At 41.1% G+C, this 27122-nt stretch overlaps 1 protein-coding gene across 1 annotated transcript; it reads left to right on the top strand.

Moving 5' to 3' along the window:
• The first annotated feature begins 4350 nt into the window (after positions 1-4350).
• On the top strand, positions 4351-21995 carry fam113 (family with sequence similarity 113). Its single transcript, XM_061252992.1, has 10 exons — positions 4351-4488; positions 5115-5241; positions 7132-7211; positions 7725-7957; positions 13447-13597; positions 16739-16994; positions 17552-17692; positions 17781-17852; positions 18261-18422; positions 21244-21995. The coding sequence occupies exons 2-10, from the start codon at positions 5169-5171 to the stop codon at positions 21378-21380; spliced, it is 1305 nt and encodes a 434-aa protein (XP_061108976.1). The 5' UTR covers positions 4351-4488; positions 5115-5168; the 3' UTR covers positions 21381-21995.
• The last annotated feature ends 5127 nt before the right edge of the window (positions 21996-27122 follow it).

The raw sequence follows: 27122 nt of genomic DNA, 5'->3' as shown, positions 1-27122 counted from the left end.
AATCGGTGCTTTTGAGATAATTGTATGATTTTCTTTTTTTACTGTCTGTTTGAAGCACTGCCAATTTGATTGTTGTATAAAGAACACTGCTAGAAAAAAGAAGTGGTCTGCTATTTTGTGTTTGCTGTCGTGTGTCTGGTTATGAAGAAATGTTTCAGTGATGGTGGGCTTGTGAGGATGCCTACATTCTGCAGTACCAAGGATGAAATTACTGGATATTTCTCTAGATGGTTTCATTTTTCAGTTTATGGATGGGTGAGGCGTCATGATGCAGCACATGAAGTAATACATGTTGGGTAGTATTTTAAAACATCAAGCAAAAAAGTTTTTTTTAAATGACCTCATAAAATGAAATATTTCAGACATCTTGTTTCAGGTTTGATATTTGAATGCTTTGGAATACATGATCAAATAATCCACAATAAATATTAAAAAAAAAATAATATATATATATATATATATATACATACACTTGTACATGTATTTTAATAATTGGAAATAAATGTATTTGACTGGCCATGAAATAGACTATATATTAGGCACAGCAAAGCAGAAACATTAAAAAAATGTTTAACTGTCATCTGTTTTAAGCAACCTGCCTCCCATTTTCCATTTTGCCTGAATGCAAGTACTGAATCGGTATGGTCCATGACCCACACAAAATCTATACTTCACTCTGTCTGTGTCTGTGTTTACTTTGAGTACCTGCTGCTTTACTTAACCTTTTTTTGTAATGGGCCCTCTGAGAACCCCCCCATCCACTGTACAGATGAGGCTGGGGAACATGTCAAAAACAGCCGAGGGACGTCCATTCACCCACTGCATCTCAGGAGCAGAGGCTCTCAGTCCTGGTGGACCACAGAATCTGTGGTTTTTTAGTTATTCTTCAGTACTTCCTTGGTTAATTAAAGCAACTGATAACACAGTTAAATAACTTTGCCTGGTTTCTTGGGTCTGAAATGTTTATTGATTTTAAGATTAAGACAAAAATCAGCAGAAACACTGCAGCCTGCAGGATCAGGGTAAAGAACCATCTGAACTTTAGGACCAGAGGTGTCATAGGGAAGGGATTCGGGAGGGTGGACCCAAGTGTAGGAGCAAGGTGAAAAATAATCATTAATAAGTAGTCCAAAATAGCATGAAAAATTAACAAAGGCTCTGGAAACCAAAATACTCGAAAAGCTCTAAACAAACTCGGAAAGTACAAACAAAGACACAGCACAACAGGAGCATGGGATATATATACACACATGCAGACAATAACCTAAATTAACTAAACATGCCAAATGAGGGGAACTAATAATCTAATTAACACAAGCAATTAACTTTAATGAGACAGGGAGACATGGAAGACAGAGGCTGGAAGGACCCAGGTGAACCCTTACAAGAGGGTTTTCAAACAGAATTCTCTGGAACCCCTCTGCTATGATGGCTTTTGTTTGAGCCTAGCAATTAAAATGGTTGAGTTCTTTAAACTAGTGATGGTGAGAGGATGCTTCTTGAACTGTTGAAGCTTTCCAGCCAATTGTGTTACAAAAGGATTCATTTCAATTCATTCAGTAGTACACTGCCGAATAATCACGTGCCACATGCCATAGCGCCACTGACATATATATACAGCTCGAGAAAACATTCTACATAATGAGGTACTGATTAGGTGATGACCTGAACCAAATCTTATTTAACGAGGAAAAGTATAAAAACCACTGCTGTGGTCATCACTTGCAATAGGACCAGTTAGAAGGCCTCAAAAGTAATTGGAATAAAAAAAAATAAAAATAAAAAAAAAATAAAAAAAAAACAACAACTATTGCCCATGCCAAAAGAGTTTAAAAGAAGAGTTCTGAGTGACAAAAAGAAGGGTTTAGTTCTGGTTTTACTGGCAGAGGGATACATTGAGCGTGAGGTTGCGGCCATCCTTAGAATTTCAAAGACTGCGGTTCATAAGAACAAGGTCAAGCAGTAGACATTGGGGACAACAAAGTTACAGACCGGCAGATGGAAAAACAACTCTCTACTGACCGGGATGACCGCCAACTCATGCAAATGTCACTCAACAACCATAGGATGGCATCAAGTGACCTACAAAAAGAATGGCAAATGGCAGCTGGGGTGAAGTGCAAGGCGAGGACAGTTTGAAATGAGCTCCTAGGGGCAGGGTTGAGAAAAGCCTTCATCAATGAGAAGCAAAGAGGAGCCAGGCTGTGGTTTGCAGAACAGAAAAAAGCCTTCATCGATGAGAAGCAAAGAGGAGCCAGGCTGTGGTTTGCAGAATTAAGAATTAGACCCTAGAGGACTGGAGTAAGGTCATCTTCTCTGAGTCAAATTTTCAGCTTTGCCCAACACCTGGTCATCTAACAGTTAGACGGAGACCTGGAGAGGCCTACAAGCCACAGTGACTCGCACCCACTGTGAAATTTGGAGTGTTGGTGATCTGGGGGTGCTTCAGCAAGGCTGGAATAAGACAGGTTTGTGTTTGTGAAGGACGCATGAATCAAGGCATGTACAAGGTTATCCTGGAAGAAAACTTGCTTCCTTCTGTTCTGATAATGTTCTCTGACTGTGAGGATTGGTTATTTCAGCAGGACAAAGCCAGGTCAATCAAGGTGTGGATGGAGGACCACCAGATCAACACCCTGTCATGCCCAGCCCAATCTCCAGACCTGAACCCCATTGAAAAACTCTGGAATGTGATCAAGAGGAAGGTGAATTGTCGCAAGCCATCAAACAAAGCCGAATTGCTTGAATTGTTGTGCCAGGAGTGGCATAAATTCACCCAACAGCAATGTGAAAGACTGGGGGAGAGCATGCCAAGACGCATGATCAGTGTTATTCCACCAAATATTGATTTCTGAACTCTTCCACAATTAAAACCTTAGCATTGTTTAAAAATGAATATTAACTTGTTCTTTGCATTATACAAGGTCTGAAAACACTGCATCTTTTGTTATTTTGACCAATTGTCATTTTCTGAAAATAAATGCTCTAAATGTCTAAATTTTATTGTAATTTAGGAGAAATGTTGTCAGTAGTTTATAGGATAAACAAAAATGTTCATTTTACTCAGACATACCTATAAATAGTAAAACCAGAGAAACTGAATTTGCAGTGGTCTCAATTTTTTTTCCAGAGCTGTATAAGCATAGCGCAGATGCGGTTATTCACAGCAAATTCCTGCATGCACACCTGCCCTCCAGGAATGGAGTTGTCCTAAACTCTAATGGGCCTGTTTCAGTTGCCTTTTCCCAAACTCCTGAGTTCAAAAATAAAACGTTATTGTATTTTTTAAAGTGACAAAACAGGGAAATTTGGGTTCAACTGGGCAGTATTACTGAGGACAATCTTGGCACTTAACGACCACTATGACAAGCCGCGATTTGAAGTGGGGGTTTGCTTCCTCATATCGACAACTACAAACTCAAACCAGAGAGCAAATCTCTTTGCACAAACCAACCCAATCACCTGGTTCTACACAAACCGGGGCCTGGTAACGTGATTTTCTGAAACCGATACAAGCATCGAAGCGGGGCTTCAGGGAAAACTGACTAACGTACTCGACACACGCCTCGGTATCATTCGTAACACCACTACTCCAAAGTGGTCCAATATAAATAATACCCACCATTTTAACTTGAATTGTGTGCCCCTGGAATGGTTGTGGCTCTAAACGACTGCATGGTGTTTATCCCAGCAGCCTGGTTCAGCTGCAGATGGAATGAAAACCAGCATCCCTTGTTTTTCTTCATTTCTTTTCATGAAATATGAAATGCTTCTTGAATAGAAAAGCTTTCATTTTTTAGGTCATTGTTAAATAGGTAGACTTGTGGAGGAAAGTGAGCTCCAAACTGATGGAGGTAGCCCAATTGTCTGGTCATTGAAACAAAATCAGAGCTTAAGTTACATCATGAAATTAGGATATGTTCACAGAAATCATTCTGAAAGAAATTAAACTTAATTTCAACAACATTAACCGATGAAGAGATTTGCTAAATTCTACAAAATCCAGCGTTCGCAGGTGTCCAGTGCTTCGGTCTCAGTGCGTGCAGCCACGACAAAGGCAAGATGAAAATGTAAATCGTCAACTGTCACTTTGCCTATTGTAGTCGAAACTTGTACACGTTTTAAATGAAGATACAGATGGTTTTAACAACAAAAAAACATAGTTCGACACATCGCTTTGATTAATTTATTTTCTAACTGTAATATGGATGTGAAGTTACATCTTGCCACTTACGTGATTTAAAATGTTATTTTCTGTGACTTATGTTTTACGTTTATGAAGCGGTCAGGTTACTCATACATCTGGCAGCTCAAATAGATTGCATGGAATGACTGGACAATTTGGAACATCCCAAAAGTTTCATCCAGTTAGTAACGAAAATAGCAAACGTGACTGTCCAATGAGGATCGTCTTGCCCAAGATTAAGCTCACACACGAACATAAACCGGTGATACAATCATTGAGCAGTTACGTTTGGACTTCGAAATGTGAGTCTCTTTGTTCAGCTTTTTTGTCCGTTTTGTTTAGTCTGCACCACGATAATGTGCGCTGTTCCAAACACCAATACTGAAACTAGCAGCTAATTGAACGCATGATGAAGGAATTTATATTGTATCGTTGCTAGAATCAAGTAAGTTGACTGCTAACTTACTTTACATGCTGTTCCATAACGTTAGGTGCTTGAACAACCAACTTCCCATTGCTTTCCATGTAGCACAGCTACTATAAGTTACAATATGGAGTTTCACCCATTTGGCCTGCTGCGTAGCTGTCGTTGTAATGGTTTAATGCTGGCTGATTATCGTCTGATTAAAATTATGCAAAACCAGACCAAAGCAGACACGTGATGTTTATTACGTTGGCTTTAAACCTCTAAAATACTGGTCTTAAATTAAATTCCGTTTTATTTCTCCCGTTATCTTTTTTTTTTTTTCTATCTCCGTTGTAGTGTATTTTTGTCCATTTTGCCAAGTCCGTGACTGAGTGTGATTAATTGTATGTCCATTAGCTTCAGTTCATCTTCCCTCTCAGCTTTATAATCACTGGTAGGCTATAGGCTAGGGCATTTGGGGTCACTATGTTTGTTTTGTTTTTTTTGTCCCCTGTCATGTAGAGTGGTAGCCGCCCTGTTGAGTTCTGCACCTCTTCAGCGGCATCATTCAAGATCATGAAGGCCGTAACCCAAAGCCAGGCACGTCGGCTTCTACACAACAAGTTTGTTGTTGTTCTCGGAGACTCCAGTAAGTAACATATTCCAGCAGCCAAGCTCTGAAACAAGATGAGCGTAATTGTGTTTTGTGCTGCACATGGGATAATGCTTATGCTGGATCTGTGACTTGGGAGATGCAGAGTGAACAATTGTGCAAAAATAGAAAATGTTCTACACATAACACAGTGGTAACCAACCCTGCTCCTGCCGATCGACCACCCTGGAGGCTTTCATTTCAACCATAATATGGCACTCCTGCCGTGAGTGTTCTTTGTTAGAGTGTGAGTGAAAACCTTCAGGATGGTAGATCTCCAGGAACAGGGTTGGTTACCACTGCTCTAACATTAATCGTGACATTTTCTCTAAGAACTGTTAAAAATAATTTGGTATGCCAATTATTTAATGTGCAGGAACCAAACATTTTAAACACAAAGTCTTTGTCATTTGAACTGCAGATTTATGTACCTGAAAAGTAGTGATATTACAACGAGAGTTGAGGGGCACCATACGTCTTCTTGAAATGATCCACTTGAGCAGATGGATCAGAGTAGATGAATAAAATAAGTTGTTAAAACATTGTGTCAAAATTGTATCAGACCACCAAATTTCTCGGTGAGAAAGTATTGGAACATGTGACTGACAGGTGTTTATTGGTGCCCAGATGTGTCCTGTTAGATTGATTGGTTAAGTAATAAATCATTCTGAATGTCTATGTCTATGTCTTGGTTTTAGCCTTGGGTTTTGCTTGTGACGACTGCATTTGTGTTAGAAAAGCTAAACCAACATGAAGACAGGAGAGTTGTCTTGGGGAGAAAAGCAAGCCATTTTGACGCTTCAAAAATAGGGAAAATTGATGAGAGCCATTGCACAAGCATTGAGGATAGCTTGTACAACAACGTGGAATGTCTTGAAAAAGAAAGACACCGCTGGCATACTGAGCAACAGACATCGAACTGGTCAACCAAGGACAAACAACAATAGTTGTGTGACAGAAACATTGTGAGAGCTGTGAAGAAAAAACATCAGTCATTGCTATGTTCTAAGTAGTTAAACGCATCAAGGTGTAAATACCAGGAAATAAAAACTCTTTGGTCTTTTGTTTTTAGTGTTTTTAATGTGTTCAGTGTATTGCAGAAACAAAGGAATTAGCCTTGCTGTTCCAATACTTTTTGAAGGGACTGTAATTGCAAATTATGTTCAAACAAGACATCATAGTATATTTGTAAAACAACAATCACAAATCATTTGCTCTGGGCACTTATACTATTTGAATGTTTTACCCAAATGGGAACATAAACTGCATTTGTACAAGGCACCAGTGGGGCTTAACATTTCTATTTTTGAAAGCATTCTTACTTTACCGCATTTTTTCACACCTGCCTAAAATTGCCTTAGAGAGGTTTATTCGCATTGAAAGGGGCTAAAATATCAGCGCAGGGTTCTGTCATTATTCCTTGACCTTTGCGGACCATTAGTACCAGGAGTGGATGTCCTTTCAGTCACGCCTCCACAGTCCAAAAGCTCGGCTGCGTTTAATTGTCTGTAATCATTTTACGGCAGCAAGGAATTGGCGCTTTAGAGTTAATTTGCTGTTTCATACATTTTTGCACAATGAAATCTGTAGCAGGAACAGGGTAGAGGCAGGTAGAACATTTAGTGCTCCCTCATTCTCCCTATTCTATTCGAGGTTTAAAAAGAGTTGAATATGTTCTCAGCCAATGGGCAAGCAGTCAATGTGGGACACTAGACATTTGAAATCTGGCTGTTCAGTGTTTTTGAATGTCTGCTGAACTCACTGTGCCTGTACTGTTTGTTCTGGCTGGATAATGCCTTGGTAAGTGTTTTTGCTAAGCATGGACTTTGCCGTGTCTGGACATCACTGAATACTGTCTGAAACTGGATGTTTCCATTTGTCTTCTAGTCCAACGGTCTGTGTACAAGGACCTTGTGTTACTTCTGCAGAGGGATAAATACCTGAGTACGTCTCAGCTGAAGACCAAGGTATAATGGATGTCGTGTCGAAGAGAAATGGAACAACAGTTTAAAGTGCATATGGAGGCTGTTCTCAAATAAATTCCCGGCAATTTCAAATCAATCATCATTTAATAGGCATATCCCCTGGGAATAACATGACCTCAAAATACAGTGAATGGTAAAATAAAAATTCTGTTTGGTTTCCATGTAGATCACTGTAAATGGCCAACTGCAGAACCTAGAGCCAGTGGCGCCGGCAGGATTCTATTTCATAGATGCGAAATGTTTCATTTGGATCACACACATTTCTAAGAGATCCCAGGTTGTGAGATAAGGGACTGTGTGGTGCTGTTTTGGCCAAATCGTCCAGTGTGCTCATTCCGATGACTGAAAAACAAGCACAGCTGTGATTTGTTATGTGTGGTTGGCTCCCATGGTTTCAATGTCAGTAAGGATTTATAAAGTCCTGTAGTGTGCACCAGTGATGATCTTTATGATTTGGCTGCACTCATTTCATGTCATCTGCTTCTGGTCCTCTAGGGGGAGATGAACTTTGAGCAGGACTACTTGGTGGAAGGAGGTCAATTGGGTCCCATGAACAATGGGACTGGGTACAGAGAGGTCCGCCAGTTCCGCACGGACCACCACTTGGTCCGCTTCTATTTCTTGACCCGCATCTACTCGCGCTACATGGAGAGCATCTTGGCAGATTTGGAGAATGGCCTGAAGCCTGATGTGGTGGTCATGAACTCCTGTGTGTGGGACCTGTCCAGGTAATGCACCCTCGCACGCGAGGCACCTGCATCTGCACACATTCTCACACATGCAGCCTTATAATTCATACTTCTAAAATGACACCCTGGTCATGCTGAGAGATGGTGCTCACTAGCACCTCTGCGGTTGGCTCCAGTATAGGTCATTCTGACCCGTTTTCAATGTAAAGTCAGTGGTACAATTGTGGTCAAAATACGAAGTCAAAAATTTTTTCCCACAAGAACATTTAGGCGTAATACACCCAGTGAGCATTTTAGGTATTTATTAGACTTCTTTTTTAGACTTATGTCTTCTGCTGCTGTAGCCTATACACTTTGTTTGATGTGTTGTATGTTCAGAGACTGTTGTAGTGCATGGTTATTTGCATTACTGTCACCTTCCTGTCAGCTACAACCAGTCTGGCCATTCTCCTCTGACCTCTCATTAACAAGCCATTTCTGCCTGCAGAACTGCTGCTCACTGGATTTTTTTGTTTTTTACACCATTCTTTGCAAACTGCAGAGACCGTTGTGTGTTCAAATCCCATGGGATCAACAGTTTCAGAATAGGACATACCCAGGATATATTCAGGTGAAACCTGGGCTAAATTTGGGATACATTAGTCTGTATCAAAAGGTCTCAGTCCCAGATTTCCAGCCTGTGCATTTTACGTGTTATGAATGTGTATGTTAGACCTGTATGTTTTTCTTATTCACCCAATGCTCGTGGGTCTGGTGGACCTGCAACATTATTGGGTTTCTAAAACAATATAACGATTTATGTGAAAATGCTTAACAGATGATGACTATCACGATTACAAGTGATATAGATCACATATATGGTTACAGTGGTGTGCGAAAGACAAGACAAAATGCCTTTTACAATAAATATCTTAGGGAACAGAAGCTAGCCTGACCTCAAAATGGTACAAAGTTAAATATGTTACATTACTTCAACTTTTAAAGCAAGATTACTTTTTATTTACATTTTTCAGTAAAAAAAAAAAGAAAAAAAAAAGGTGTAGCCACAATAAGATCTGCGCAGCCGTTGGGCCCTTGAGCAAGGCCCTTAACCCTGCATTGTTCCAGGAGAAGATTGTCTCCTGCTTAGACTAATAAACTGTACGTCGCTCTGGATAAGAGCGTCTGCCAAATGCCATTGATGTAATGTAATGTTAAAAAAGGCCCTGTGCAAAAGCTAAGAGTCTTTCAATTCTCTCTTTTGGAATCTTTCCCAGTTCTACCGGGCAGACCACCGCAAGCTCAGAAATATTCTTCGGCCTCCTTGCATGTACAGCATGTTTGAGATCTCTCCACAGATTTTCCATACTATTCAAGTCTGGGGACTGTGGTGGCCATTTCGTGGTGGCCATTTCTAAACCTTTATCTGTCTTTCCTGGAGGTTCCTCATGGTGGATTTTGAGGTATGCTTTGGATCATTATATTGCTGGAATACCCGTACTTCATCGTAGTGTTCTTGTCTTATTATTTCATCTGTATTACAATTGACTTTATGCCCCACTTTTTAGCAATTGAGAGTGATGTTAGTTTCTCTAATATGGAGATGAAATTCAGTCCAGAAAATCTGTTTTAGTCATCAAGTACACTTAATGAAAAAGACAAGTTACAGCACTCAGTTTAGCTTTCAGCATAACCTGCAATAAAGGCTATCTTTGTCTTTTATATTCTCAGTGTGTGCGTGCAGAAAATGTACAGTACATGTTGAATATTTAGCTAATAATAAAAAAGTTGTCACTGCGGCACAGCCTGGTTTTCTATAAGATTGTATGCAATAAGGTTAATTGGTAGGTAATTAGCTGGGAAAGGACGGTACGCACCACAGACAGACTCACAGTTTGATTGATTGCCATCCTCCATTTTCAGATCAATGTTTCAGGCTTTACAAAAACGTATACAGTCCCCTCTAAAAGTATTGGAACAGTAAAGTCAATTCCTTTGTTTTTGCAATACACTGAATAAATTTTGGGTTTAGAAAAAGATTAATGTGAGAAGAGTTCAGTCTTTCAGCTTTAATTTCCTTGCAGTCATGAAAATGTCAGTACGCTTTCAAAAGCAAGTTGAATTTGTAATTATTTATACAGTCCCCTGCAAAATGTATTGGAACAGCAAGGTCAATTCCTTAGTTTTTGCTATAACCTGAAGACAATTGAGTTTGAGGTCAAAAGATGTACATGAGATGATTGTATCCTAATTTAACCTTTTATTTCCTGGTATTTTCATCTAGATTTGTTAAACAACTTGGAACGCATCACCTTTTGTATGTGGGCCATAAATTAACCCATTGTGGGCCAGACCTGGCCTGCGGACCGACTATTGGGGACCCCTAACATACTTGATATTAATCGTCCATTTTAACATCAGGTCACAGAAGCAGTGTTAACGACTTTTATAGGCAAATGCCGTTCGCTGCTGTTGCCGACTGGATTATCAAGAGGGCCGAGGTGGAGTTAATTTGCTTACGTTTATGCAGGCTTTCACCCTCGCGCCTTGTCACGGATTGGGGCGTGGCTCAAACAAACCTTTTCCATCAGGGTTGCTATTTCTTGCACAAATGTAGCATGGCGTAATAAAATTGATTTTATTTTTTTAACAATCGGTTTGGATTAATGTTATTTATGATACGGAGGCAAGACACTCACAACTCAAAAAAAGTGATTTAGGGTTTATTATCCCTTTAAAGACACAGTCAGTAAAACAGCCTGTTCTTGTAAAGCTCATGAGAGGTGCTAGAGAATGGAAACTGGATGCATTTTTGGTACTTAAAACCACACATGCCTTCATATGGATATCAGGACCTAAAAAAACACTGGAAAATACACAATATTGGGTCTTTTAATATACCCGGACCAGAAGTAATAAGGTTGATAACTGCCCACAGAATTAAGAGTAATCACACTTAGGTCTTGATGGTACACGTGTGACCTTCAAATACTGTCATTACTGTCTGCTGCGTATTGCCCCACATTTCTATGCCTTTATTTAAGGTTAGTGCAAAACAAGCAAAACTGTTTTTAAGTGCTTTGGCACATAGATAGCCTAGCTGGAATTGTATCTTCGGAACATGTGGAGTAGTTCTCACACATTACCATCTCAGACAGTTCATCAGCAGTATCTGATTGAAATGGTTCCAATTTAGCATTCCTTAATCGCGTAGTGACAGAAATCTCATCAGTACAAAGGGGGATCTGATTTGTGATGTAAATTGAAATTCTGGTGTCAATTATTTGATTAAGAACCCAACAAATTTACCATAATTCTTTGAGAGCTGTAGATTACTCAGAAGTGGGTTTACAGTTTCACCAGCAGTGCAAAATTGGTATTTCTAATAGCATTTCATAAGAAGAGAAATAAGTTCTTCTAGCAATTTCTATAGCGTCATTGAATCCTTGCCTACAGTCAGTCTTTCATTAAACAATAGTCTGTTTTCTGTCTGGAGAACATTCCTTTCTGCTTTGCCTTCCTACATTCTTTATTTGATGAACGTGTTAATTCCTCCAGAGGTTAATTCCATTTGTATTTAACCTTGAAAGCAGTTGACAGTTGGCTGTGCTAATACGCCTGATGGCTAATCAGTTTGAGCAAGAGAATGACATACAGAAGAGTAATTGTTTGAAGAAGTAACAAGCATTATGTTAGTGACGGCCCACGGTGAGCTCTGTGTCTACTGCTGGTCTGGGATACTTGCGATGCATTAATGTAAGTTATGTAGTTATTTATCTGACACTTTTATCCAAAGTGACTTACAGTTGATTAGACTAAGCAGGGGGCAATCTGGAAGGAATGTGAGGTTAGTAAGGTTAGGGACCTTGCTCATATTTTGGCTACACCGGGGTTTGAACCACCAACCTTCTGGGTCCTAGTCATGAACCTTAGGCACTATCCGTGACTGCTTTTTTATTTTTTATAAAGTGTTCAATGCCACTAAAGTGGTTAAACCCAGATCTAGAGTGTACCCAGGTGTGTGGGTACAGTGCACTGTGATTAATTGCGACTGTCAAACCAGGTGCTGTGAACTCTGCATAATTCATAGGGGACACCAGTGCTTGGAATGCAAAATTGAGTGGTGACCCCACTGTTTTATTTTATTTTGTTTTTATTTATTTTTTTATTTTTTTAGTTTGAACCCAGAACCTCCCTAGAACCCAGTTCTCAGAGTTCTTCGGAGGGCATCAGTCTTCCCGCACTATGCAGAACTAGGAAAGCTCAGCAACGAAGGCGGAGGTTTGATGATAACGATAATGGTGATATTGATGAGAAGAGGTTAAGTGCGTGGCAGGAAGACTTGTATCCCACAGAGAGGAGTGCCAGAAAAACCCTGTTTACATCATGAGTTTGATGTCAGGCAGAGACGCCGTGTTGCATGCCAACTGAAAACAAAAGCCTCGCCTTTGTGCATTGACTTTGAGTTGTATCTTGTTCGGTCAGTATGCGTGTGTATGTGGACATGGAAAGGCTTGATGTACCATTGCGTTGCGTGCTTAACAAGTACACACACACATCCCCTGTACACGTATGGTGCGTTCAAAGCAATGTGCCTCACAGGCAGGTATCCACAGTATTTCAGTATTTGCACAGTATGTCCTCCATCCCCATAATGCAGTGTTTCCCGCAGAGGTTTATAGTTAGGGCGGGATTGGATTGGATTAACATTGGATTAAAATTAAAATTGATTAAAAAGAAAAATAAGAAATTTGTCTGCGTCTCAGTGTCGAACAGCGGTTTGCCAGTTTTAAATAACAATGCGCAATTTTTCTTTCAATCGTTATCAAATTGGACCAACATCGAGATGAGTGAATTCATTATTGTAACCGGTGTAAAGATAATTGTTTTGTCATGCTATTGTGAAACCATGCACGTCTGTTTCTCGACATATAGCAGTAGATTAGCGGCTAATTAGAGTAGGCAACGAACTAGCAGACCAGCTTCCCCATCTTCCCCTAACCGACCCACCCCCCAATCCCCGGCCGCCAGTCAACAGGGATTGAGGACACTGTTCCAGGATCAGCTTACCGACCTCTTGTCCTACCCTTATCCATTTTATATACTTTAAAAAGCACTGGGGAAAGATTCTGTTTTTGAATGTAAAAGGATATATGTTAACCTTTTCCAGAATCTTTTCAATTTGGCTTTGGTTGGACTCTTTGTCACAGGAAGGCTAGCATCTTGAGGAAATTTAGCTCTGTCACCAAACCAACTGTTTATTGGAGTTCTCCAGCATGTGTATACTTGTTTTATTATTGCTTCCATTTGTTTGCTTGTCTCATCAGATTAATCTACAAGGCCAAAGTAATGCCTATAATATGTAATAATGTAATGTAATTAATTGGTCATAAGAGGGGCATAGCTGGAACCAGTGTGAGACCCAACACTCACTTGCGAGTTGGATCCCCCGCAAGACGCATTTTGGGATTGGGTTATATGCAGTTGTTGGGTTGTCCATTGTTCTTCAAGCTGGATTTGAGTGATTGAGCTGCGATAGTATCTCTCAGGTATGGTCTGAAGTGGGTGACTGAATACAGGGAGAACCTCCACAAGCTCTTCCAGCAAATGAAGAAGATCCTCCCACCGGAATGCCTGATCATGTGGAACATGACCATGCCATTGGGCAGCAAGATCATCGGGGGTTTCCTGGTACCAGAGGTACGTGCACTGCAAAAAAGCCCTTAATAAATGTTTCAGTCTTGTAACTATGCTTAAATACACTGTTCCTTTCTATCAGGTAGAAAGCATTAGCTTATTCTAAATTAACTTAAACTTGAAAGTTAACTTTTTGCTTGACATGTGAAATTCTTACCACATTGGCAAATCTAGAAATGAGCCAAACTGTCTCACCTCAATCAGTCTCACCACCTTGGTAATCGTTTTGTCTTTAGCAAATAAAAATTATATGAATACATTTTTAAGTACAAGACATTTTTGTTTTTGCTGTAGCCCATGAAGATTTGAATACTTTTTCTCCCTCTTTTTTTTCCCCCTCCGAAAGTCCCCTCATTTTGGGCAACTTGCGTAACTTACAGCTTTGCAGTACATCTGTTGGTGCAGTTTGACATTTACAGAAGCGATTAAGGTCAGACAAATCTCCCGGGAACCTCCAATTTAGGATGGCACCTTCCAGGAAGCGAGAGCGTTACTGCAGTACTGTTCCTCCAGTATTTCCTATGAGGTGTCCCAATTTACTGATTGTGGAATGCAGCACTTAAAATATCACTTGCGTATCAATATCCAAGAATTGGTATAGTAGAACAGGATGCATGCATCATGCAGCCTTGTAGTGACTCTCTAACCGATAACTGATTCAATCCGTCTACAGACTAACCAGTCAACCGAACGGGTAAGAAAGGCGAAAGTGCTGTAGCATACGGAGTTGCCCCTGAGTTAGACTTTCTATCGATTTTAAACCAGGGAAGTGCCTTGGTGCTATTGCTGAAGATTATATTACAGTATGGGGAAAGTAAGCATTTACACTGCCATGAAAAAGTATTTGTCTGCCTGCTCATTAAAACCTGCTATTTCTCATTACCCCACATGGTTCCTCTGTCCCCCATACCTGACAAAATGTGGATCCTTCCAGCCTTCAAAGTAATGCTAATTAAATGTATGCTGGTGCTAAATTCATATTTATATTATTTGTTACACTTCCTTTGTAAGCACTGAAAATACATCAAGAAAATAAGTTCTTGCTAAATTGGTTGAGGAGTTTTGCTGTTTCTATTCCTGATTTACAAAACCATTTCAAAATCAATCAGTTGCATCTGAGTGTCGGTCACTTGTCTTCCATCACTGTCTGGTGACAGAGACACACTCTGATCTTCATTTCTGGTCCTGAAAAGCCGTGGAGTGTGCTGGTTTTTGTTTTCTTCTTTTCTTCCAGAGCCTGGTGTTCAGACCGCTTCTGGCCCCATTGCAGTCTCCCAGCCTCGGTGCGCTGCTGCGAATGATACTTGTATTTTAAAGCCTTGTTCAAGGCCGAATAAGGCCTCCCATGCAAGTTGCTCTTTAGATCACACATTCAGTCATTCGCCGACATATACAATAATATCGACCGGTGGAACAAGGGCGCTAAGAAAACGTGGAACATAATGAGATTTTGCGTAAAAGAATGGGGGGGGGGGAGCAGCACGTTAGAACTAAATAGGCGTTATTCTCGAGTGACTCGTTTTTTGTTTTGCGTACGCCTCGGGAGCTTGAAATTAATGTCAGTTCCCCGGCGGAACTCGAAGCAAAAGCAGGTGAGCTTTAAAGCAAAGCAAGTGCCGTCCTGGGGTTTAATTTCCTGTCAGGCCTGGGTTTTCCAGCATTTAAGGCTGAAGCTGCAACAAACCGCGTGAAATGTGAAAGCGCTCCTGCTTGCGTCTGCTCCGCCAAGCGTGGGGAGAAAAAAAAAAAAAAAAAGTCAGGACAATCATTTTCACCGTAGTAATTCACTTGGAACGGTGGCTCCCAAGTCGCAGACCACAGGGAGGCCTTTTTCTACAAACAAATTAATCGGCTAAAGCTCAGGCGCAATTGATTTATGCCCGGTGTAGATGTTCAAGGGAAAACACTCGTGCCGGATCCCTTAATAGGCAGAAAGACTTGTTTTTTTTTTTTAGGAAGTGTGACAGAGGTAAGTGTTTTTAGAATGAGATTCCCACCCTTCTGTAATTGCTGATTTCAATCCAATGGATGCAGTTTCAGGAATGGGCTACGGTGTGAGTATTAGAGTATGCACATGTGCATCTTTGTAAGTCTTTGAGAGTGGTTTTCTCAGGTAAGCATTTTAAGATGCATTCCAAGAAGTATATACACTCAGTGAGCACTTTATATATACGAATACTGGGTAGGGCCTCCCTTTGCTCTCAAAGCAGCCTCAATTCCATGTGGCATGGATTCCACAAGATGTTGAAAACATTCCTTTGAAATTCTGTTCCATGTTGACATGATTGCATCGTGCAATTTCTGCAGATCTGTCCGCTGCACATTCATGCTGCAAATCTCCCGTTCTACCACATCCCAAAGCTGTTCTACTGGATTCAGATCTGGTGACTGGGAAGGCCAGTGTAGAACATTGAACTCATTATCATGTTCATGAAACCAGTTTGAGCTTTTGCTTTGTGACATTGTGTATTATCATGCTGGAAGTAGCCATAATGAAATGGGATGGGTAGGTTATGGCCATGAACGGTGCACATTATTTTATGCATTGCACCACTGCCACATGATTGGCTGATTATATAATTGCATGAATAAGTGTGCTGGTGTTCCTAATAAAGTGCTCCGTGAGTGTACTTATTCATGTATTTTTAAGATAGCAGTGTATGAAACTTCATCTGTATCTGTACTTTCAGAAACTATACAAAGCAGAAAAATGATCCTGAGGAATCAAATTACTAGCCCCTATAACACATGGGTTTGCCTTTTGAGGTTGTTTTCCACGCAGCAGACGTCAGTAGCTCTCACTGATGAGTTTGGTAACCTGTTGGTACCTGGTGCTTAACTGAGGCAGCTTAAGTAATGATAACCTCAGGAACCATGGGGGGAACTAATGATTTGGTACACCCCCCACCCCCACCACCCATTCTTCATGTAGAAGTCTGTTAAAGTCAGTAGCCCCCTGTGATGAAAAAAACCCACCGGTAAGGCCGGCTCCCACCACCCTCCACTTTGGCCTGAAACTGCATTGCTCAACATAGTAGTAGCAGTAGCAGTAGCAGCAGCAGCACTTTTCCAGAACATTGCACCCAAGGTGTTGCTCCCTTATCCATATCCATCTTCCACCCCTTTAAAAAAAACAACCGGCAGATCGAGCACATGGCCCCCACGCTGCGCTACGACGTCATCGAGGCCAACTTCTACAGCGCCACCCTGGCCGATGCGTACGGGCTGGACGTGCTGGACCTGCACTTCCACTTCCGCTTCCGCCTGGACCACCGCACGCGGGACGGCGTGCACTGGAACGCAGCCGCCCACAGACGCATCACCGGCCTGCTCCTGCAGCACGCCGCCCAGGCCTGGGGCGTGGAGCTGCCCCCCTCCTCCGCCGCTGCGGGGCTGGAGTGTGAGTGTGAGTGTGAGTGTGAGTGTGAGTGTGAGTGTGAGTGTGAGTGTGAGTGTGAGTGTGAGTGTGGAGTGTGGAGTGTGGAGTGTGGAGTGTGAGTGTGGAGTGTGGAGTGTGGAGTGTGGAGTGTGGAGTGTGGAGTGTGGAGTGTGGAGTGTGGAGTGTGGAGTGTGGAGTGTGGAGTGTGGAGTCATTACACATCCACCAAGAGTGGACATAGAAACCAAGAGGGAACATTTTCTACGTCCCCTCTTGGCAAATGCTTTTAATCATGTTCAAATGAAAAGTTGACGTAGTTGAATGTGTGTTTGTGTGTGTCAGATCTCGGTCAATGATGAAATTGTTTTGGATTTAAATACTTTTCTATGCTCAATTGATCTTGCCTGGTACAATTCAGCCGACAAAGAGGACCAGAAGGCAGGGTTTACACTTTTTTGAGACCATTTCAACACTCTTGGTAAAGCATAGAATAGTGTTTGAGTCCAAAACAATCATGTAATTTGCCCTGGTGTGTGCACACTTAGGAGTGTGGTGAGTACAGTTTATTCCTTCTACAGTCAGCCTCTCGTCTCCTGCTCCCACTCCGGCTCCTTTGAAATCCAAGCGGAAGCAGGCCCAAAAGACACAACAGCCATTTCCCCATGAGTACAACAACAATTACAACCTGCCCCCAGCCATGGACCCCTATCGCTATGGTGGTAAAGACCTGAGCCTTTCAGCCATTTGGGGGGGGGGGGGCGTGTTCAGTGTTTCAGTCAGTCACCTTCGCTGTTCTTCTGTGACCAGGGCCCTGTGGTAGCCGTGGTTATGTCGACCCCTACATGGAACCCCCTTTTCCTTCCAACCAGCAGTATCCAGGTAGCCTGTGGCCCTCATCTGTGTACTATTGCTGGGATTAGTTAACTAGGCTCTGAGACCAGAGCCCCCGCTGTGGGAATGCATGGTGAAATTGCATTCGGTTAACCGTAGCTGTCTCACTTTGCGTGATCTGTGTGCTATAGTTTTGGAATATTTTCAGTAGGCAACATTCTGTTTATGCTGTCCTTGTTGAACTCCTAATTAGAATAGAATAACTTTATTTTCTCTGATAAACATGAGGCTTTTCTGTTTCAAGAACTCTTATCAGTCATCAGTCCCCTATTTGTGACTGCATGCCACTGTCGAAGGCACCTTGTGTGTTTCTGTAACCTGGCCAATGAAACTGAGCCAAGCAAAAAGCTGAGAGACAGTCCTCGCTCACTGACATCCTTCCTCCCTCCCCCAAAGTGCTTCCTTGGCCACAAGGACCCACCATAGACTACTGGGCCCGAGGGCTGCCCCCCAACTTCTTCTGCAGCGACAGCCCCTTCAGCCAAATGTCCACCAACACGCCTTACGCCATGGGCTACATGAGCTTCAACGACCACAGTAGCAGGTTTGGCCCCACTGGTAAGCCCACAGCCAAGGTAGAGCCCCCTGACCCCAGATCAGTGTGTTTCAGTTCACATTTCCACAACGGTGAATGACCGTTACCTCCCCGTCTCTGATATCACGAGTGCACAGCACTACCCTGGATTTTGTGTTTTCCATATGGCCATTTTGAACCCTTGCCCTTATGTTCTCTCTCTCAATAAGACTGTCTGCTAAGTGACTGCAATGTAATACAGCCCAGCTGGGCATATTCGATTCCGTTTCTTCCCTTCCCCTTCCAGTCCTCCGCCAGCAAACTTTGACCATCCAGTTGGACTTGACATCTGGTTTCTATGGCTTTTTATTTTTTAAAAAGAGCTAATTTCTGGGTTTTTTTAAGCAGATCACTTCAGACCCGGGGGAAAATGGGTAATCAAACACGGGCCTTGACACACAGCCAAGCCCTGACCTCTTGGAAGCAGACGTGAAAAATGTGTACGGTATTAAATCAAACTCACGCGAGTTCATTGAGGCCACTGAAGCTGTGGCATGACTTTGTGGTGAAGTGAGGCATTTGCCTTCACTCCTGTTGCCCCTGTTGCCCCTCTCCATGTACTGTAGTAGTTACACAGGGCCTTAGGTACATGACTGGGACCTGGAGGGTTGGTGGTTTAACTTGAACCACTGGGGGGAATTGTTCCTTGCTTAGCCTAATCAAGTGTAAGTCGCTTTGGATAAAAGCATCAGCTAAATAATAAATTATTTTATTAATTGTTACAGTTATGGGTGAAAACGCCAAATAACACATGAAATAGAGGAGCAGGGCCCCCAGGTAATCTTTACCTCAGGCAATTTCAAATCTTTCTCACAATGCGACTGAAATGTTTTGTCAATGTCACAACATTGGCACTACATTGCAGCAACATTATGAGAGTGTTTTCTGTTAGCTGGGTACTCCATTACGCCTGCTTTTCCCAGAGAACGTCACTTTATTGGTGGCCAAGTTCCCACGTGAAACCAATTATCCTGTTTCGCATGTATCCTTTCCAAAAACACATGTATTTTAATGTAATGCATCTGGTATGAAAACAATTAATATTTTTAAAGCTTAACAAAGTGAATCATTTCAGGTGAACGCGACCCATGAGCATTGACTTCCCCATCAATACAAGCACTGCAGTTAGACAAACGCAAATGGTTTAAAAGACTGAAGTGGAACAGTCATGGACAATTCTGTCAGATAATGCTCAGTTTCTCCCAGAAAATTGTTGCAATTACAAATGTTTTGGTTTTAATATCTTTATTTGTTTGGCTTGCAATGAAAAAACACAAAAAAGAATAGACAAAAATCCAAATCAGATATAATTTTGCACCCAAATCAAAAAAGGGCCGGACAAAAGTATTGGCACCCTCAACTTAATATTTGGTAGCACAGCCTTTAGAAAAAAGAACTGAAAACAATCGCTTCCTGTAACCATCAATGAGTTTCCTACACCTCTACTGGAATTTTGGACCACTCTTCTTTTGCCAACTGCTCCAGGTCACTCAGATTTGAAGGGTGCCTTCTCCAAACTGCTTTTTTGAGATCTCTCCACAGATGTTCTGTGGGATTCAGATCTGGACTCATTGCTGGCCACTTCAGAACTCTCCAGAGCTTTCCCTCAAACCATTTCTGAGTGCTTTGAAGTGTGTTTTGGGCCATTGTCTTGCTGGAAGACCCATGACCTGTGACGGAGACCCAGCTTTCTGACACTGGGCCCTACATTGCGCTCCAAAATTCTTTGGTAGTCTTCAAATTTAATGATGCCATGCACACAGTCAAGGAGTCCAGTGCCAGAGGCAGCAAAGCAACCCCAAAACATCCTGGAACCTCCACCATATTTGACTGTAGATACTGTGTTCTTTTCTTTAAAGGCCTCATTTTGTTTTCTGTAAACATTGCGTTGATATCCTTTACCAAAAAGCTCTACTTTAGTCTCATCTGTCCACAAGACATTCTCTCAAAAGGTTTTTGGCTTCCTCAGGTAAGTTTTGGCAAACTCCATTGTTTGCCAAAACATTTGTAATTGCAACGATTTTCTGGGAGAAACTGATTATATGACAGAATTGCAGGGGTGCCAATACTTTAGTCCATGACTGTAGTTGGAAGCAAAACCTGCATCAGGGCTACAGTCAACAAACCGAGCTGTCGAATGCTCACTCTGCATATTCGCTCTGAATGCATTCCTCCAGAGAACTTCTGTCTTTGAAATGTCATCCGTTGAAGAACGTTTCTCACTTTAAATGGGGGTATGGCCTTACGGAGAAACCGGCAGCAGCAGTCTGTTAATTTATTTGAATCCGATTGGCATGTCAATAATTCCTTTGCGCATAATGAAGTGCTGACTCCGAGCAGCCAGACAAACATTTATCAGAACCCAAAGAAAGCCGTTGTCAGCAAGCGTTTCACACCTTACCCCGGCAGTCGGGAAGGCACAGGAGAGATTCAAGGACACACACACACGCACTCACAAGATTGTTGCAAGCGCTGCTGAACGACCGACTCGCTCGGGCAAAGTCACCCCCCTGCTTGGAATTCTCCTGAAGCGCAGTACATGCTAAGCACCACGCATATAGATTTTAATAAACAGCCGGCTGCCAGTCTACTTTTTTTTTTTTTTCTTTTGTAAATGAGTAGTTCACTAAGGTCAATTTGAAAGTATTTTACACAACAATAGAATATAGCACAAATTGCTTTGCTGGCATATTTTGTGGATTCTGCAGAGAACTTTTCTAGGAATTTCTAGCATTGTAAAAAAGCATGTGTGATCACCTCACATCGTGATCCCTTCACAGTCAAATGCCCAATCTCTGTCTTCAGGTTGGAACCCCGGCGACGGACCCTACCACTCCGCCCCCATGGGGGTGCAGAATCACTACGTGATGAAGAAGAAATCCTCCAAAAAGATGATGAAACCATACTCGCGTCAGAATCAACATCATCTGTGCAGGTACTGAATTCACGCCATTTCCCAGCTAAAGTTATTAACAAATTTACAAGCCCCTCTTCAATTACATCACACCGCCGCTGTCGGAGTGGCCGAATTCACGACGCTGCCTACCATCCTTGCCCCGGATTTCGGGCACTGAATACAATGTGCTGTGCTGCCAGTTGACCATAACACTTTTGATTTAGTTTCCTTTGTTTTCTTCTGTGCTCTCTTTCGACTTCTCACTCAGCATTGTCAACGGGCAGATGTTCTCAGTTATGTTCAGTATTAATATATGCAGCCTGTCTGAGACGAACAGCATCTCCAGAATTTTCATAACGTCGACCACTGATTACACTCCCAAGTCTTTCAGTCTACCTAATCGACAGTATTGGCCGCTGAATACAGAGCCCAGAGTTTTGTTTGTTTGCTTGAAGTTATTGTTTTCTTATTGTAGGTGTTCTGTATTGCTATGCGTTATTCTGTTGTTTTGTAGGAAATGTTTTTATATTTTTGTGTGTGGTTATGTGCATGCATTGTTGGGCCTTCTCTGTCACAGTGCTTTCATTTTGATATCAAATTATGCACTTTTTGATTTTCTTGATATGCTCTGAGTAAAATGTATTAATTGTAATTGCAACAACAGTGTCTGTGTTTTTCGGTTTACTTCAACAATCAATAGTTGGCTGTTTGACCAACTTACAGCACCAGCAGTGCACAGTAGGGAAGTAAAAAACTAAAATAAATATATATACAGTACTGTGCAGAAGTCTTAGGCACCCTAGACTTTATTATAAATATATGTTTCTTTTTTGGTGTGTGTCAGTATAAAAGAACACATTTGAGATTTCCAAATATTCATTTTCCAAAAGATTTAAGACATATCAGTGTAAGCAATTTACTACTTTTACATAAAAACTTGATCAAGGCTGTCTGAGATCAGACGCAAGGAGCCGCCCAAAGTCTGCAGAAGAACTGTGGCAAGTTCTCCAACATGCTCGGAATAACCTCCCTGCTTAGCCAACGCTGTCCTGCAGTTCTATATCTCAGAGAAGTGATGCAGCTTTAACGCCGAAGGGTGGTCACAAAAAATATTGATTTGGCTGATTTTGATTCAGTTTTTATTATTCTGCCAAATTACTGCCAAATGTAATGTAAAATGTATTGTACGTTTATTTCATTGAATTATTTTTGAAAGATTCTTATCTGTACAGAATGTTATTCAGGTGCCTAAGACTTTTGCACAGTACTGTATATACAAAACGGATAATGACCATAGTCACAAGGCAACATATGGGTGGTTGTCACAATTTGGGACTGCAACTGAAAGCATTTTGTAAATAAATAAAAGAAAAAAATCAGGCACACTTTCCTTCATGCAGCTATTAAAATGAGGGAGAAGCAGCGCAAGCTGGCATGTTCGTAACTGCCGTTAGTGTCATACTTCAGTGACTTCATCCAAACTTGGCAGCTACGGTAATTACAGCATTCTGGATTAATCAACAGAATGACTAATTGCACCCTGCTCATTGAACCCGTGGTTTTTGAAAGGCTTTGCACCGCGTATGGTCTCACTGCCACCAGAGCGCAGAAGGGACAATGTTCGTTCTTCGAACATGAAGCGGTGCAGGTGCGAAATTCAGATTTTTGGGTGTTTTGCCTCCCGTTACTTCATGGACTTTCCAGGTGGAAAATAAGATTTTCAGGGTCTGTGGGAACCGTAAATGCATAACCATTGCAGAGGTCCTATGGTTCCTTAAACCGTGAAAGCGCCCTATTCTGTGGTGGTCAATGCATTCAAAGTAAATTTTTCTGTTCAGCCTTACACTGCATGTACGAACAACTGTACATTTACACTGTGTATAAACAGATATGTAAATCATGCACTGCAACTGTATCTTACACTGTAAATCTTAAATTGTGCATGTTGAAAGAACTGCATATCTCACGCTGCATGTACAAACAACTCATACACTGTACGCATACTCTGTCTATAATCTTGTGTGTATAACAACAATTATGTACATCTTACACTGCTAATTTCCCTTCAAAAAGGCATTTTACCAAATTAAAGAGGCAGGTAATAAAAAAAAAAAGTTTAGTTATGGAACATCTCTCAAAAAAATATATTTTATAGTAATATGCTTTTTTTTATCCAAGTTATGATTCAGAGATCTTGCCATGAAAGGAAAATATGCATTTGAATATTTACCTTTTTATTACAACCACAGAAGTTTCTATTGGACCTGCACTGAGCCATTCCAGGACATTCAATTTCTTCTTGTTTAGTCACTCAAGCATAGCTGTGGCCTTGTGCTTTGGGTCACCTGCCTGCTGAAGGGTGAATCTGTCTCAGTTTTCGGTCTGTGCGAGTGTATGTGCACTGCTTCTGCACCCAAAAACACTTCCCCAACAAAAGTAGTGCGCGCTTTAACTATTTGAATCCTTTTTCCGCCTATATCTTTCCAGTTTGTAATGTCCGGTTGTATTTCTCGATCTCCTCCCCTGTTGAGAGGACAGACGAGGATATACTGGCAACGTCACATGATTTCATGTCAGTTGTGTGTTGAACTGCTGACCAGGCAATTCTGGATTTGGCACCAGATTATGTGGCCTGTCCATGCATTAGAACAGTGCCTTACCTGAATTATCCAATCAATAGACCAGAAAGTGAACCATGCTTACATGTTGTTGGATTATACAAAGGTAATGTGGATTAGCAGTTAACATGAACAGTATACCTTGTTAGTACTTTCTAGATTTAAAAATTATCCTAAAGTTACTTCAGACCATTTCAGAGATTTAACTACACATAACTCTTAAATCTTCTTATCAACATTTTTCAGAAGAGTTATTTCTTCTTAAGCTATTTTGTCCTGAGATACAACACACAATGATCCTGGCAATTGAAAAGCAGGATGTGGGATTCAAATAGCTGAAAATGCAATTTTCAAGTCTTATATTCATATTTTAATAGTCAAGAAGTGCAAAAAGTGAAAATTCCATTAACAGATATGCGCTTGTCTGTCCGTGAGAAACTCTGTATGCCAGCCTCTACAGTGACTCGGTGTGTTCACTCATATAATGCTGTAAAATAACTTGTTTCCCATGGTTTCACCCATTACAGTGTATTACCTTTTATGATTTCTTTCCTATATGACTTATTGTGGTTCGATATGTTCTATGAAATATGTATATATTCTGGGTACTGTGCATCAGTGCAGTGTCCCCATCATCTATATTAAAATTACAGAATTCTGGATCCATTACACACGGCTTTGCTCAGGCAAAAAAAAAAGGAAAAAAAGTTTCATTTTCAGGGAATAGTTTTGAGAAATATTGAAAAATATATCCAGCAGGCAGCTTGAATTATCGAAGTTGACGTTACTCTCTCCTCCATTAAGTCGTGTCTGCATAGAGCCATCTATCCGCCTCATGGTGTTCGTCTTTCTCTCCTTTCCGCTCTCCTTCCCTCCCTAGTTTTATGCTTGAATGGTATATTAACTATAGTGCAGTCTGTAAGTATTTGGACAGTGGTAATATTTCTCCCCTTTTGGCTCTACTTCAGCACACTGGATTTGAAATTAAACAATGAATATGAGGTTAAAGTGCAGACTCTTACCTTTAATATGAGGATATTTACATCCATATTGCTTGGACTTTTTTTTTTTTTTCTCCCCTAATTTCTCAGCCTCAGAATGGCTTCCTTTACTTTCATTGGCACAACTCTGGTGTTCATGTTGATAGAGGCCTATCCAAAGGCAATCAAAAGCTGAAAGCTGTCTTATCCCTGCACTAAGGAATACACCGGACTAATCAGAAACCGATAAGCCAAATGTCCAATTACTTTTGGTACCCTAAAATTTGGTCACATATTACCTGATATAGATGGAAATACCCTCAAATTAAAGTTGACAGTCTGCTGAACTTTAACATCGTATTCATGGTTTAATTTCACATTTCACAATACTGGAGTACAGAGCCATAAATTGTACCACTGTCCCAAATACAGACTGCACTGTATCGGCATTACTGTTTCTCCAACAAGGAAAGCTGTTGTCTGATATTTCTAATCCTGTGGGTTTTATTGACCAACACATCCTATCGGTGCACCGAGGAGACTTCTGAAATAAGGAGTCATTTCCCATGGTGCCCCAGCCGCCGAGATAACTCTAAAGTAGTTTTATACAAATTATGCATATTCGTTTCTCCACCATAAATGACAAATTACAAAATACATGCATTTGAAATCCAAAATAGTATCAGAAATGATGCCCATCCCTGCTCCTACTAGATGAACAAAGGCAGGAGGGGTTGTCTGTTCAATGCAAGTCTGCTCATTGTTTCTTTAATAATGACATCAAAACTGAGGCAAAGAACAGACTGGCACAAATATCTCAGGTGGCCAACGGTATGGAGGGTACTTTTTCATAAGCAAAACTTAAACATCTTGTTTGCAAAATGAACTGGAGAGGAGCAACTTGGATGGACGTTTTTTTAAAGAGGAAGATGGCAAAGACCTCCAGCGACAGACGTCTCTGACACCTCTGCAGCACGGGATAATGACTTCTTATTGGCACCATAAATCAAGGAAGAACACCTGTGGTTGCTTGGCAAACCTAATTTCAAGCTGTGTGCTCTGCCTTTCAAGTCTTATCTGGCAGCATTGCACTGTGGAGAGGGCAACATTTTCAGTGCAAGCCATTGCCTCGCACTGCAAACTTCATGTTTTCATGACTTCATGCAGAGCACTTCATGGTTCCTTCGGCAGACAAGCTTTATGGAGACGCTAACTTTATTTTCCAGCAGGACTTAGCACCTGCCCACACTGCCAAAAGTACCAAAACCTGGTTCAATGACCATGGGATTACTGTGCTTGATTGGCCAGCAAACTCACCTGACCTGAACCCCATAGAGAATCTATGGGGCATTGCCAAGAGAAAGATGAGAGACATGAGACCGAACAATGCAGAAGAGCTGAAGGCTGCGATTGAAGCATCCTGGTCTTCCATAACACCTCAGCAGTGCCACAGGCTGATCGCTTCCATGCCACGCCGCATTGAGGCAGTAATTCGTGCAAAAGGGGCCCAAACAAGTACTGAGTACATATGCATGATTATACTTTTCAGAGGGCCGACATTTCTGTATTTAAAATGCTTTTTTGATTGATTTCATGTAATATTCAAATTTTCTGAGATTTTGAATTTGAGGTTTTCATAAGCTGTAAACCATAATCATCAAGATTATAACAAATAAAGGCATGAAATATCTTGCTTTGCATGTAATTTGTCTATGTAATATATTAGTTTCACCTTTAAAGTTGAGTTATTGAAATAAATGAACTTTTGCACGATATTCTAATTTTTCGAGTTTCACTTGTACTTCTGTCTTCCTTAAACTGCTGATGGTCTAATGTGACTAAGGCTAGTTGCACACCTGCTGGTGATTACAATTAGCATGTCTTTAAAGCAGGAATGAGGCCGTTTTGTAGGGTTGAGGTGTCTTCTATGCAAAACATAAAAGTCCCTTGTAATTTTCAAATGAATGCTTTTAAAAAAAATCTTAAATAAAAAAATACTTCTCAGTTGGCAAAGTATTATTTGTGGCAAAGTAATGGCCAGCTTGGTCACATTCACTAAGTATTTGCATTTGAGGGCTCTTAATTTTTGAGTGTCAGAAACTTTACAAACACATTTAAAAATATATTTGCCAACTTCCAGTGTTCTCGATCTCAAAGTGTTCTCATGTGGAGCTATGTAAAATTAAGTGT

This window comes from Conger conger, chromosome 8 (assembly GCF_963514075.1).
Source record: "Conger conger chromosome 8, fConCon1.1, whole genome shotgun sequence".
Lineage (NCBI taxonomy): Eukaryota > Metazoa > Chordata > Actinopteri > Anguilliformes > Congridae > Conger > Conger conger.
This window is presented reverse-complemented; position numbering and strand designations above follow the sequence as displayed.

Coding starts and splice junctions, on each gene's coding strand:
- fam113 (XM_061252992.1), top strand. CDS start 5,169: ATGAAGGCCGTAACCCAAAGCCAGGCACGTCGGCTTCTACACAACAAG. Junction 13,598..16,738: donor GGGGTTTCCTGGTACCAGAG/GTACGTGCACTG, acceptor AACAACCGGCAG/ATCGAGCACATGGCCCCCAC. Junction 17,693..17,780: donor GGACCCCTATCGCTATGGTG/GTAAAGACCTGA, acceptor TTCTGTGACCAG/GGCCCTGTGGTAGCCGTGGT.